Source organism: Palaemon carinicauda, chromosome 15 (genome assembly GCF_036898095.1).
Source record: "Palaemon carinicauda isolate YSFRI2023 chromosome 15, ASM3689809v2, whole genome shotgun sequence".
Taxonomy (NCBI): domain Eukaryota; kingdom Metazoa; phylum Arthropoda; class Malacostraca; order Decapoda; family Palaemonidae; genus Palaemon; species Palaemon carinicauda.
The window spans coordinates 4,871,120-4,884,235 of record NC_090739.1 but is presented as its reverse complement, the minus strand read 5'-3'; the positions used below and the strand labels follow the sequence as shown (position 1 = coordinate 4,884,235).

Genomic DNA, 13,116 nt, shown 5'->3' with positions numbered 1-13,116 from the left:
ATAACTAGGGAAAATTAAGTAAATATTAAACTTGTGTATTTTTATAAAGATTAGTTATTTTAATTAGCATGACCTAACATTCATTGTGCTTTCCATTTTGCAAGTACATTATAGTGTGGTTGAGAAATTGTTCCTACGCAACTTACAAAACCTCGTCCTTTAACTAGGAAGAGTACTTTGGGTGTTGAAATGGATAACGAGAAGTTATCCGGATTGGAGTGGGTGTGAAGTAAAGCCATGCTCCTCCTTAGTCGACTCTCTCTCCACTTTTGCTTTGATCGTTGTGCTATTCGCATGTGTTTGCAGCACTCTTTCAAAGTGTGTTTTCTCTAAAAGCTTGTTTGATTGTTGATGAGATGGAATGGAAACAGGAAATTCATATTTGCTGGGGAGAAGGGAGGACTCTGCAACTGCTTCATAGTGAAGACGGATGTAGAGCCGCACTTCCTCTATGCTTCATGTCGAGGGCATGTCTGTTCACAGACATCCCCTTGTGTTGAGTGTTGATCGTGGCCTCGGGTGCAGTGGCAGGCTTATGCTTGAAGGGGAAGAAGCACGCCACATATTCGTCGGGATCAGACTTGACAACACCCTAGAAGACACTGGTAAAGACTGGTGCCACTGCTGGCTCTTCAGGGAGTGTGTGTGCTGCTGACACCCATGGATTGTGCCCGGGGGAGTAAGACACAGGGTCCAGGAGAGCGCAGTTCGGCATCGGCTTCCTTTTCAGGCTTTGCCAGTATGTTTGGATCCCATAGTGTTTGGTGAAACATTCATAAGGTTTTAAGGATAAGCAATATCAAGTTGCGAGTAGATGGGGGAGAGAATGGAGGGGCAATTTTCGTTTTTATATTATAACTTAAGAAGCCAGTAGCTTCTAAATTAAAGCATGATGGCTACGAGTTAGGTATTTAAGTAATTTAATTATTAAATATTTGTTAATGTATTCTAAGAAATATCTGAGATAAAACTCCATTTTTTTAGTTTTAATTGATTTTATCTTTCCAGCCCAGACTCTGCGAAATGGAGGCAATGCTTTGGTTCCCTGTTATCCAAGTGGAGTTGTATATGATCTGTTTGAATGTCTTTCGAATCATTTGGATAATTTATGCCTGTCTCACATACCCATGTATTTTGTGTCGCCTAAAGCGGAGAGCTCCTTGGCATATTCAAATATATTTTCTGAGTGGTGAGTAATACTAATCTCTTTTATTGATGCATATAGTTTTCAGAGAAAATTCAACTGTAATGTTTTCTCCTATAGTTTTTCATAGTTTGAAATCAGAAATATCATTCTTTATAACTTGTTGGCATTGGTGTAGTAGTAGAAATATCTCTTATAAGCGTAATCTGTATTAGTTCCTTTGCAAAATTTATTGTTATTAAATACAATAACTTGTTTCTCCAGGTTGTCTTCAAGTAAACAAGTGAAAGTATACAGTCATGATGATCCCTTTCCTCATGCACATCTCACAAAAGTTGGACGCTTGAAACCCTTTAAGAGTTTACATGCAGAAGGCTTCAGCAGTGAATATAGACAGGTAAAGTATAGCTATGTTGTTTTCAGGTACAATACAGTATGTACATGCCGTAGTGTAAACAATCAGAGAATATTTGCTTTTAGAAGTAATGTTTGGAATTGAGTTAAAGAAGCCCTTTAATGTAAATGGTACACTTGAACAAAGCAGGCATTAATGTGTCCTTGCAATTAAAATCTAAACTTTTTTCTTGGCAGCCATGCATAGTGTTCTGTGGTCATCCTAGCTTAAGATTTGGAGATGCTGTCCATTTCATAGAAATGTGGGGGAACAATCCACAGAATGCTATTCTTTTTACAGGTAAGTTTATAAAGGTTAAACATTACTGCCTCTTGTTTGATATAAGATATATTAGTGGCAAAGCATTGGTTAAAAATTCTCTAATGAACAGGATTGTAAGTTATTTATTGTGAATAACTTGCAATTGCATATTCTAAAGTGAAATTTAATTAAGAAATATGGCTTTGAAATGAAATTGGAAATTTTAAATATTTAACTTAGCCGGTGAATATATAATAGCTGCAACTCTGTTGCTCGACAGACACATACAGTAAAAACTCGCCAGCGATCGCTATACAGGTTGCGGGTGTGCCCACCAGCGCCAACTGTCGGCCAGATACCACTCTCGATGTAAACAAAGACTCAATTTCTTCTCTGTCGACGTGTCGACAAGACGTACTTTACTCGCTGTTGAACCTGGAGTTTTTCCCATCATATTTGGTGAAGTACTTTAATTTGGTTTGAGCTTTCGCAGTACAGGTGTTTTTTCTTCAAATAAATCCTTGAACTCTTTTTTGGATCGGATTAATTGTTGATGACTTAGATCGTTTTTTGGAATTTTCCCTTGACTAATTCAAAATGGCTGACCCTTCACAAGTTCCCAAGTTCAGAAAATGTAATGCTAGGGACTGTCATAGGCGTCTTCCAAAGGCTTCTCTCGACCCTCACACTGTTTGTTCCAATTGTCGGGGTAAAACCTGTCAATTGGAAGATCGGTGTGAGAAATGCGTGGGCCTTTCGGAATTCGATTTTATCGAATTTGATAAATACACACGCAGACTAGAGAGAGATAGGGTAAGGAGAAGTTCTTCTAGGTCGGTAGATTTTTCCTCTCCACATGCCCCTGAACCTAATCCTTCCCCTGTAGTGGTTGTTCCTAACCCCCCTCCTAGCACTCAGGAACCGTCGATGCTAGACATGATGCGTGCTATTCATGCCTTGGGGGAGAGAGTTGAGGCCTTAGCAAGTGACCGGAATCAACTCATGGCGGACGTAAAGGAACTAAAGTGCCAAAGTGCCACGGCGGAAAGTGTTAAAGTGCCTAGTGTTTCTCAAAGTGTTGTGAACAGTGTTGCGCTCGAGGGTTCGTCTGTTCGTGCCTGTCGTCCACCTAGTCCGGGACCTCTTGCAAGCTCCCAAGCCCAGGGGAGAAGCAATGTCGTACGACTCATGGGTTCGAGAGGCCTTGATCAGCGAACAGACGTTCCCTCTATGGTATCAGGCGTATCTCTCCAAGATCGCCCCTACCAACGTAAGACGAGAGAGCCCATTTTTACCTCGTCGTCCGAAGGTGTTTCTCGTAAGAAACCTTGGACCAAGGTCTCCAGACCTTTAAAGCGTAAGTCGGTCCCTTCAGGACAAGTCCAACGTCCCGGTTGTAGCCACTGGGACAGTTCGGACCCGTTGCCGTCATCTGATGACTGCTCGCCGCCTAAGAGAGGCAAAGTTGTGCCGTCTCAGTCGCTCACCCCGTCTGTTACCGCACCTGCTTCCGTAGACCCTAAATGGGTGTTACTGCAAGACATGCAGTCCAAGCTTGCGTCCTTGATGGAGGACTACAATGCGGAGAAGGTTGCCGCTGATCCTACTGGCCAACAACCATCCAAGCGGTCTGTTGTGCGTCCTGTTGACGTTGAGGTAGCTTTCTCGCGTCAACCAGTTGGGGTAGTACCTCCACCGATGCGACCCAGTGTGGATTTCCAGCCGCACGTTGACGTTAGGCAACGCACGGATGTGGTTGGTGACGTTCAGGACGTTCATCAACCATCAGAGGTGACTTGTTTTGACGCGGTGCGTCAACCTCCGCAACCCGGTATGGTGTTGACTGCACAACCCAGACGGTCTAAACAGTCTCGGGTGGACGCTGTGCGTCCTCGCGCACCTGTGGTTGTTGACAGTTCCCAGACTGTTCAGCAGTTCCATGACGCTGCGTCCGGCTCCGTCACGTATGCACCAGTGCGACCGGACTCGGCGAGTCAAACGTTGCCCACACCTTTGCCGTTTTCTCATCAGTTATCGGATGAGGAACTGTCAGATGAGGACGTTGCTGAACCACATCCTGAGGATCAACCTTCAGAACTTGATGAGCCTAAAGCAGTTCAACCATCCTTGGACTTTAGAAAAGTCATGGCTGTGTTTAAGGAGTTGTTCCCTGACCACTTTATTTCTGTGGCTCCTCGTTCGCCGCCGTCAGAGTTTGTCTTAGGCGTTCCTACTACCATGCCTGCCTTTACTAAACTCGTTCTCTCTCGCTCATCCAAGAGAGCTTTACGGCTGTTAGGCGATTGGTTAGAGACCAAGAGGAGTTTAGGGAAGACAGCATTTGCCTTCCCCCCATCTAAACTCTCGTCTAGATCGAGCGTCTGGTATGCCACGGGAGAAGTTCTTGGCTTGGGAGTTCCTGCCTCTGCCCAGGGCGACTTCTCAAGTCTTGTAGACTCTCCCCGCCGCCTTGCCATGAGACGCTCGAAGATTTGTTGGTCACCCTCGGACCTGGACCACCTTCTTAAAGGTATATTTAGGGCGTTCGAAGTCTTTAACTTCCTAGACTGGTGTTTAGGAGCCCTGAGTAGGAAAATCTCTTCTGCTGATAAGGATGTTTCCTTACTCATTATGTCCTGCATGGACAAGGCCGTCCGTGATGGGTCCAACGAACTTGCCGCTTCATTCACGTCCGGAGTCCTGAAGAAACGAGAGTCTCTATGTTCTTTCCTGTCTGCTGGAGTGACGCCATGCCAAAGATCTGAGCTACTCTTTGCGCCCTTGTCCAAGTGCCTGTTTCCTGAAGTCTTGGTTAAGGAAATTGCTTTGTCTTTAGTGCAGAAGGACACCCACGATCTAGTTGCGTCCTCGGCTCGCAAAGCTCCCCCTTTGCCTGCATTGTCTGCTAGACCTAGGATAGACACTCCAGCGTCTCGGTTTATCCCGCCCTTTCGTGGCAGAGCCTCCAGCAGGGGAGGTGCTCGTGCCGAAGGGAAGAGAGGGAAGAGAAAAGGATCCAAGTCCTCTAAGGGCAGAGTCTGACTGCCCGCAACTTCAGACAGCAGTAGGTGCCAGACTCAAGAACTTCTGGCAAGCCTGGGAGAAGAGAGGCGCAGATCAACAATCTGTGAGGTTGCTCAGAGAGGGGTACAAAATCCCTTTTGTACGCAAACCCCCTCTAGCGACGTCCCCCATCGATCTCTCTCCCAGGTACAGAGAGGAAGAAAAGAGACAAGCCCTGAAACTGGAAGTGTCTCTTTTGCTAGAGAAGGGAGCGGTGGTCAAAGTCTCGGACCTTCAATCACCGGGGTTTTACAACCGTCTCTTCCTAGTATCAAAGAAGACAGGAGGTTGGAGACCGGTGCTGGACGTCAGTGCTCTGAATGTCTTTGTCACAAAGACGAAGTTTACCATGGAGACCACAAAGTCAGTCCTAGCAGCGGTCAGAAAGGAAGACTGGATGGTCTCTCTAGACCTAAGGGACGCCTACTTCCACATCCCCATTCACTCAGACTCCCAACCCTTTCTGAGATTCGTCTTCGAAGATGTGGTGTACCAGTTTCGGGCCCTGTGCTTTGGCCTAAGCACAGCTCCTCTCGTGTTTACGAGGCTTATGAGGAATGTGGCGAAATTCCTCCACTTATCGGACATCCGAGCCTCCCTTTATTTGGACGACTGGCTTCTCAGAGCCTCTTCCAGTCGTCGCTGTCTGAAGGATCTCAATTGGACTCTAGATCTGACCAAGGAATTGGGACTCCTAGTCAATTTGGAAAAGTCACAGCTGGTCCCATCCCAAACTATTCGGTATTTAGGGATGGAGATTCACAGTTAAGCTTTTCGGGCTTTTCCGTCGGCCCCCAGAATAGATCAAGCCCTGCTCTCCATCCAGAAGATGCTGAAGAAAGAACGCTGCTCAGTCAGGCTGTGGATGAGTCTGGTAGGGACGCTGTCATCCCTGGAGCAATTTGTCTCACTAGGAAGGCTAGACCTCCGTCCTCTTCAATTCCATCTGGCTTTTCACTGGAAAAAGGACAAGACGCTAGAGACGGTCTCGATCCCGATTTCCGAAAAGATAAAGTCTTGTCTGACTTGGTGGAAGGACAATATCAGCCTACGAGAGGGTCTTCCCCTGGCAGTTCAGATACCCAACCACGTTCTCTTCTCGGACGCATCGGACTTGGGCTGGGGCGCGACGCTGGACGGTCGGGAATGCTCAGGTCTGTGGAACTCGAGTCAGAGGAGCATGCATATCAACAGCAAGGAGCTTTTGGCGGTTCATCTGGCCTTGATAAGCTTCGAGAATCTCCTTCGAGGCAAAGTGGTGGAAGTAAACTCGGACAACACCACGGCCTTGGCGTACATTTCCAAACAGGGAGGTACCCACTCACTGACGTTGTACGAGATCGCAAGGGACCTGCTCATCTGGTCAAAAGATCGAGGCATCTCCCTAGTAACGAGGTTCATCCAGGGCGACTTGAACGTCCTAGCAGATTGTCTCAGTCGGAAAGGTCAAGTAATTCCAACCGAATGGACCCTCCACAAGGATGTGTGCAAGAGACTTTGGGCGACTTGGGGTCAACCCACCATAGATCTCTTTGCAACCTCGCTGACCAAGAGGCTTCCAATCTATTGCTCTCCAGTCCCGGACCCAGCAGCAATACATATAGATGCCTTCCTCCTAGATTGGTCACATCTGGATCTTTACGCATTCCCACCATTCAAGATTGTCAACAAGGTACTGCAGAAATTCTCCTCTCACGAAGGGACAAGGTTGACGTTAGTTGCTCCCCTCTGGCCCGCGAGAGAATGGTTCACCGAGGTACTTCGATGGTTAGTAGACATTCCCAGAAGTCTTCCTCTAAGAGTAGACCTTCTACGTCAGCCACACGTAAAGAAGGTACACCAAAGCCTCCACGCTCTTCGTCTGACTGCCTTCAGACTATCGAAAGACTCTCGAGAGCTAGAGGCTTTTCGAAGGAGGCAGCCAGTGCGATTGCTAGAGCAAGGAGAGCGTCTACCATTAGAGTCTACCAATCGAAGTGGGAAGTCTTCCGAGACTGGTGCAAGTCAGTTTCCGTATCCTCGACCAGTACCTCTGTAGCCCAAATAGCTGATTTTCTCTTATACCTGAGAAAAGGACGTTCCCTTTCAGCTCCCACTATCAAGGGCTACAGAAGCATGTTGGCCTCGGTCTTCCGGCATAGAGGCTTAGATCTTTCCAACAATAAAGATCTGCAAGACCTCCTTAAGTCTTTCGAGACCACTAAGGAGCGTCGTTTGGCTACTCCTGGGTGGAATTTAGACGTGGTCCTAAGATTCCTCATGTCAGACAGGTTTGAGCCTTTACAGTCAGCCTCCCTGAAAGATCTCACTCTTAAGACTCTTTTCCTGGTATGCTTAGCCTCGGCTAAAAGAGTCAGTGAGCTTCATGCCTTCAGCAAGAACATCGGATTTTCGTCAGAAAAAGCTACTTGTTCTCTGCAACTTGGTTTCCTAGCCAAAAATGAGCTACCTTCTCGTCCTTGGCCTAAATCTTTCGATATTCCTAGCTTATCGGAGATCGTAGGCAATGAACTAGAAAGAGTCTTATGCCCTGTTAGAGCTCTTAAGTTCTACTTAGCTCGTACTAAACCTTTACGAGGCCAATCTGAAGCGTTATGGTGTTCGGTTAAGAAACCATCCTTGCCTATGTCAAAGAATGCTTTGTCATATTTTATCAGATTGTTAATACGAGAAGCTCATTCACACTGGTTAAGACGCACGAGGTTAGAGTTGTAGCAACTTCCGTGGCCTTTAAGCAAAATAGATCTCTGCAAAGTATCATGGACGCAACCTATTGGAGAAGCAAGTCAGTGTTCGCGTCATTTTACTTGAAAGATATCCAGTCTCTTTACGAGAACTGCTACACACTGGGACCATTCGTAGCAACGAGTGCAGTAGTGGGTGAGGGCTCAACCACTACAATTCCCTAATTCCATATCCTTTTAATCTGTCTCTTGAAATGTTTTAATGTTGTTTTTATGGGTTGTCCGGAAGGCTAAGAAGCCTTTCGCATCCTGGTTGATTTGGCGGGTGGTCAAAGTCATTTCTTGAGAGCGCCCAGATTAGGGGTTTGATGAGGTCCTGTTGTATGGGTTGCAGCCCTTGATACTTCAGCTCCTGGGGGTCTGTCAGCATCCTAAGAGGATCACTGGGCTCCGTAAGGAAGACGTACTTACAAGGCAGAGTAATCGTCTAAGTCGACTTCCTTACCAGGTACCTATTTATTTTGGTTTTGTTATATTGATAACTGTCAAAATGAAATAAAAAACTCTTAGCTTATACGATGTAAACATATTTAACTCTGGTCTCTACCCACCTCCTTGGGTGTGAATCAGCTATTATATATTCACCGGCTAAGTTAAATATTTAAAAATGATATTTTAATTATAAAATAAATTTTTGAATATACTTACCCGGTGAATATATAAATTAAACGACCCTCCCTTCCTCCCCAATAGAGACGCAGTGGGATGAGAAGAAATTGAGTCTTTGTTTACATCGAGAGTGGTATCTGGCCGACAGTTGGCGCTGGTGGGCACACCCGCAACCTGTATAGCGATCGCTGGCGAGTTTTTACTGTATGTGTCTGTCGAGCTACAGAGTTGCAGCTATTATATATTCACCAGGTAAGTATATTCAAAAATTTATTTTATAATTAAAATATCATATTTTAAGCAAGAAGTTGAAAGTTAATATTTTTGAAAAAGCAAAATCAGTAGTGATTCGTTAATAGAGTACAGGTAATCACAAATATTCACTGCACATCTTGTAGGTATATGGATTTTCACACAGTATGATACAGTATTAAAACTGGGATGTCACCTAGAATTAATGATCAGCTAAAGTTTGATCTGCATAGGAACATACAATGATTAGGAAGTGTATTTACTTATAAGAGAAAAGTATTATAAGTAGACAAGCATCTGAGAGCTGCACTACTACAGTTAATTGGGAATTGTCTCCAATCATAAGTACAGTAGATGCTGTAAAACATTAGAAACTTTTTTCATTTTCAGTTCTCATATTACTCTAATGTACAATAGCTGTGAAATTCACCAACTAATAATATGCAACTTCTTTCATCTAGAATTTTCTTTCTAAACTTTCTTTGGCAACTAACCATTATTTAACAAATTAGAGAACACAAATCATAGATATTTAGTATTGTACATTTTCCTTATTGTAAAAAGTTAAAATATACAAAAATGGTAAAACATGAAATAATAATTGGATATTTAGATTTGAATGAAAATGAACATACATACCAGTTGTTAGCAACAGCGGCTGACAAACAGCTGATTGAAATGTGTGCATATGTGTGACATCACAGGAAAATATATTTAAGACTTTCTACATTGCAAATGTAAGTTAACATTTTGAAATCTCATTGGTATATGATAAGTTTTCATAGATATTTTATGAATTTGAAGTACCTTTTAATCAAGATTAAATTTTTTTTTTTATTTAGTGCTTCTGCTAAGAAGCAACTCCTCCATCCTTCATGGAAGCGGGAAGTTTGGTCACTGTCTTAACAAACATATATCTTTATGTTTCTGGTTTGATACTGCTGACTCCATCCCCCTAGGGGGTTAGGGAGATAGGTTTTTTGTGTCCTGGTAATTAAGCCTAACAGCTTTTACATCCTTATGATTATCTGTTAAGAAGCTTTGTTATAGTCACCTTTCTAACTACCATATGGGACCAGAAAGGATGACATGTCTAAGGAAAAAAAAGAAACTTCTTATTTTGTCCCAGGGGGCTTTCGCCCACATATGAGTGAGTCTCCCTCTTTAGAAGGATGAAAGATTTACATACGCATAGGAACAAATAAATTTTAAAGGTAATTTGTATTTTTAAATATTTAACTTAGCCGGTGAATATATAATAGCTGCAACTCTGCGGCTCGACAGAAAACACACTCAAAAAACTCGCGAGCGATCGCTATGAAGGTTGCGGGTGTGCCCACCAGCGCCAACTGTCGGCCAGATACCACTCTTGCATGTAAACAAACCCTTCAATTCTTCTCTGTCGACGTTGACGACAAGACGTATCAATACTCGCTGTAGAACCTGGAGTTTTCTCAACATATTTGGTGAAGTACTTCATTTTGGTTTGAGCTTTCGCAGTGCAGGTGTTTTATCTTCATCTTAAATCTTGAACTCGTTTTTGGATAGATTTAATTTTTGATGACAAGAGAGAGAGTATGGACTTTCTTTGACTTTTAAATGGCCGACCCTTCCCTTAGACGGAAGTGTGTTTTAGGCTTTTAGCAATTATCTTATCACGTTATAAATTAATTATAGATTTTCCTCTATATATTTTATATCTCAACCGCCTTTATTAGGCCTCTTCGATTAGCTTTCCATTTATAATAAACATCAAAATAAATTTTAATGATTTGTTTATATGCGACCTTTCCTGAGAGTAGGCGGTCCTAACTTGGAAACCGAAGTTAAACAACGTTGAGCCCTTTTCAATCGTAAATAACTTTTACAGAGCTAATGATTTAAAACTTATTAAATGAAATATTTTTAGTAAATATTTTATGATAGTTTTTTTCTTTGAATAGTCTTCGTACTGTTTCAAAGATGAACTAACGTTTAGTTTATATGCTACGCAGTTTGCGCTCTATCGTTACGATAGAGAGAGAGAGTATCACGGTTTCACTTTGCAGAAAGAGTAAATCGATTCTGACGTTTTGTTCTTTTTTCTTTCAAAGCTTAAATGTTTTAAAGACTATTTTAAAAGAACTTTTAATTGAAAAACCTTTGTTTTTTTTTTCCTTTGGTCAAATAACCTGTTTATTGACGAAAGGTAAGTGGGCTCTTCTCTTCGGTGCGAAATCAAGAGAGAGAGAGAGAGAGAGAGAGAGATAGAGACGGAGAGAGAGAGAGGAGAGAGAACGTTCCGATCTTTATCTCGTCCCAAGCGAGTAACGTTGTTCTCGAGTTACTCTCGTCCCTAGTCTCTGTACGGGGAGAAAGGATAAAACGTTTTTAGTTTTTATTCTCGTCCCAAGGCACTGTACGGTGAGAGATTGAAAACGTAGTTTTGAATGAACTAGTGTTTAGTCTCTTCCCCAGCCACTGATTTTTTTTTATCTTAAAATATGTTTACTGTTTTTTGCTGGTATTAATGTGCTTACATTATACGACTGATTTCGCAATTACAACCTTTTGATGAGGGTAGAATTGCGTGCTTCAGGTAGAAATCAGTTTTATTCATACCTAATGTGAATTGTTAAAAAATTCGATTTCAGTGAAATAAGTGCAAAACAGAAAATCGTAGTGATAAAGTGATATTGCGCAAAGTGTTATCAGTGTTGCGACCGAGGGTTTGTCTGTTCGTGCCTGTCGTTCGCATAGTCCGGGACCTCTTGCAAGCTCCCAAGCCCAGGGGAGAAGTAATGTCGTACGACTTATGGGTTCGAGAGGCCTTGATCAGCGAACAGACGTTCCCTCTATGGTATCAGGTGTATCTTACCAAGATCACCCCTACCATAAGGCGAGAGAGACGATTTTCTCCTCGTCATCCGAAGGCTTTTCGCATAAGAAACCGTGGAACAAGGTTTCGAGGCCCTTTAAGCGAAAGTCAGTCCTTTCAGGACAGGTCCAGCGTCCTGGTTTTAACTATTAGGACAGCTCTGACCCTATGCAGTCATCGGAAGACTGCTCGCCGCCTAACAAAAGCGTAACACAGACTCCGAGAGTCTTTTTGTAGGCAAGGTTTTGCGGTCACAGACGTTACCCTCGTCTCTTACCGCAACCATTCCCGTTGATCCTAAATGGGTTGTACGGCAAGACATGCAGAATAAGCTTGCCTCCCTTATGGAAGACTATTCTGCCGATAAGTCCGTTGAGCCTAGCCGTTTATCTCATCGAGATCCTGGCCTTCAGCCACCCTAACGTTCCTTTGTGCGTCCTGTTGAAGTTGGCGTAGCCAAGTCACGTCAGTCAGGTTGTTTAGAACCACACTCGATGCGGTCTCGTGTGGATTTTCAGCCACATTTGGACGTTAGGCCACTTGCTGATGCTCCTGTTGACGTTCAGGACGTTCGCCAACAATCGGAGTTGACTTGTTTTGACGCTGAGCGTCAACCTCCGCATTCTAGAGTTGTTTTGACTGCTCAGTCTAGGCGGTCAAAGCAGTCTCGAGTGGACGCTGTGCGTCCTCACGCACCTGTTGTTGTTGACAGTTCACAGACTGTCAAGCAGTTACATGACGTTGCGTCCTGGTCCGCTACTAATGCACCAGTGCGTGTGGACTCTGCTTGTAAAGCATTGCCACCACGGTAGGTCTCTCCCTTGCTTGAGACTCGGCTATTGTCGGACAAGGTTCCTTCAGATGAGGAAGTTGCTGTTCCCCCTCCTACTGATATTCCCTTGAGGACTCTGTCAGACGGAGAGGAGCCTAAAGCTGCTTAGCCCTCTATGGACTTTAAATAAATCATGCTGATTTTTAAGGATCTTTGTCCGGATCTTTTTGTAACTGCTGCTCCTCGTTCGCCTAAACGTCAGAGCTTACACTAGGCCTAGCTACTTCGAAGCCGTTGTTTTATAAGCTAGTGCTCTCTCGCTCTTCTAAGAGAGCTTTACGTTTGCTAGGCGACTGGTTTATCACCAGGAGGAGTTTGGGGGAGACAGCCTTTGCTTTCCCTTCTTTTAAACTGGCTTATAGAGCGAGAGTCTGATATGACACGAGAGAAGTTCTCGGCTTGGGAGTTCCTGCCTCTGCCCAGATAGACTTCTCAAACCTCATAGACTCTCCCTGGCGCCTGGCCATGAGACGCTCCAAGATTTTACAGGTCGACTTCACAGCTATTTTCGAGCCTTTGAAGTTTTGCTGTACAATTATGTCATGCATAAACAAGGCTTTCAGGGATGGCTCCAATGATCTGACAGCCACGTTCTCTGCAGGAACAAGTCCCTCAGGGATGGCTCCAATGATTTGGCAGCCATGTTCACTGCAGGAGTACGTAAGAGGCAAGTGCGCTCAATGTGTTCATTGTCAAGACAAACTTCACGATGAAGTCTACCAGGCTGTCTTGACAGCATTTATGGAAGGCGACTGGATGGTCTCTCTCGACCTTCAGGAGGCATACTTCCACATTCCTATACACCCGGATTCCCAACCGTTTCTGAGGTTTGTTTACAGGAATGTGGGGTACCAGTTTCGAGCCCTGTGCTCTGGCCTCAGTCCTGCGCCTCTCGTGTTTACGAGGCTCATGAGGAATGTGGCAAAATCCCTCCATCTATCGGGGATCCGAGCCTCCCTG

General features: G+C 44.1%; 1 protein-coding gene across 1 annotated transcript in view; it reads left to right on the top strand.

Annotated features, from left to right (window-relative positions):
* The window catches only part of IntS9 (integrator complex subunit 9), a 107,841-nt gene that overhangs the window by 54,261 nt on the left and 40,464 nt on the right, over positions 1–13,116 (top strand). The window contains exons 7-9 of the mRNA XM_068388085.1: positions 1,009–1,189; positions 1,409–1,541; positions 1,736–1,838. Of these exons, the coding sequence (XP_068244186.1) occupies positions 1,009–1,189; positions 1,409–1,541; positions 1,736–1,838 (417 nt within the window). The remainder of the gene's footprint in view (positions 1–1,008; positions 1,190–1,408; positions 1,542–1,735; positions 1,839–13,116) is intronic.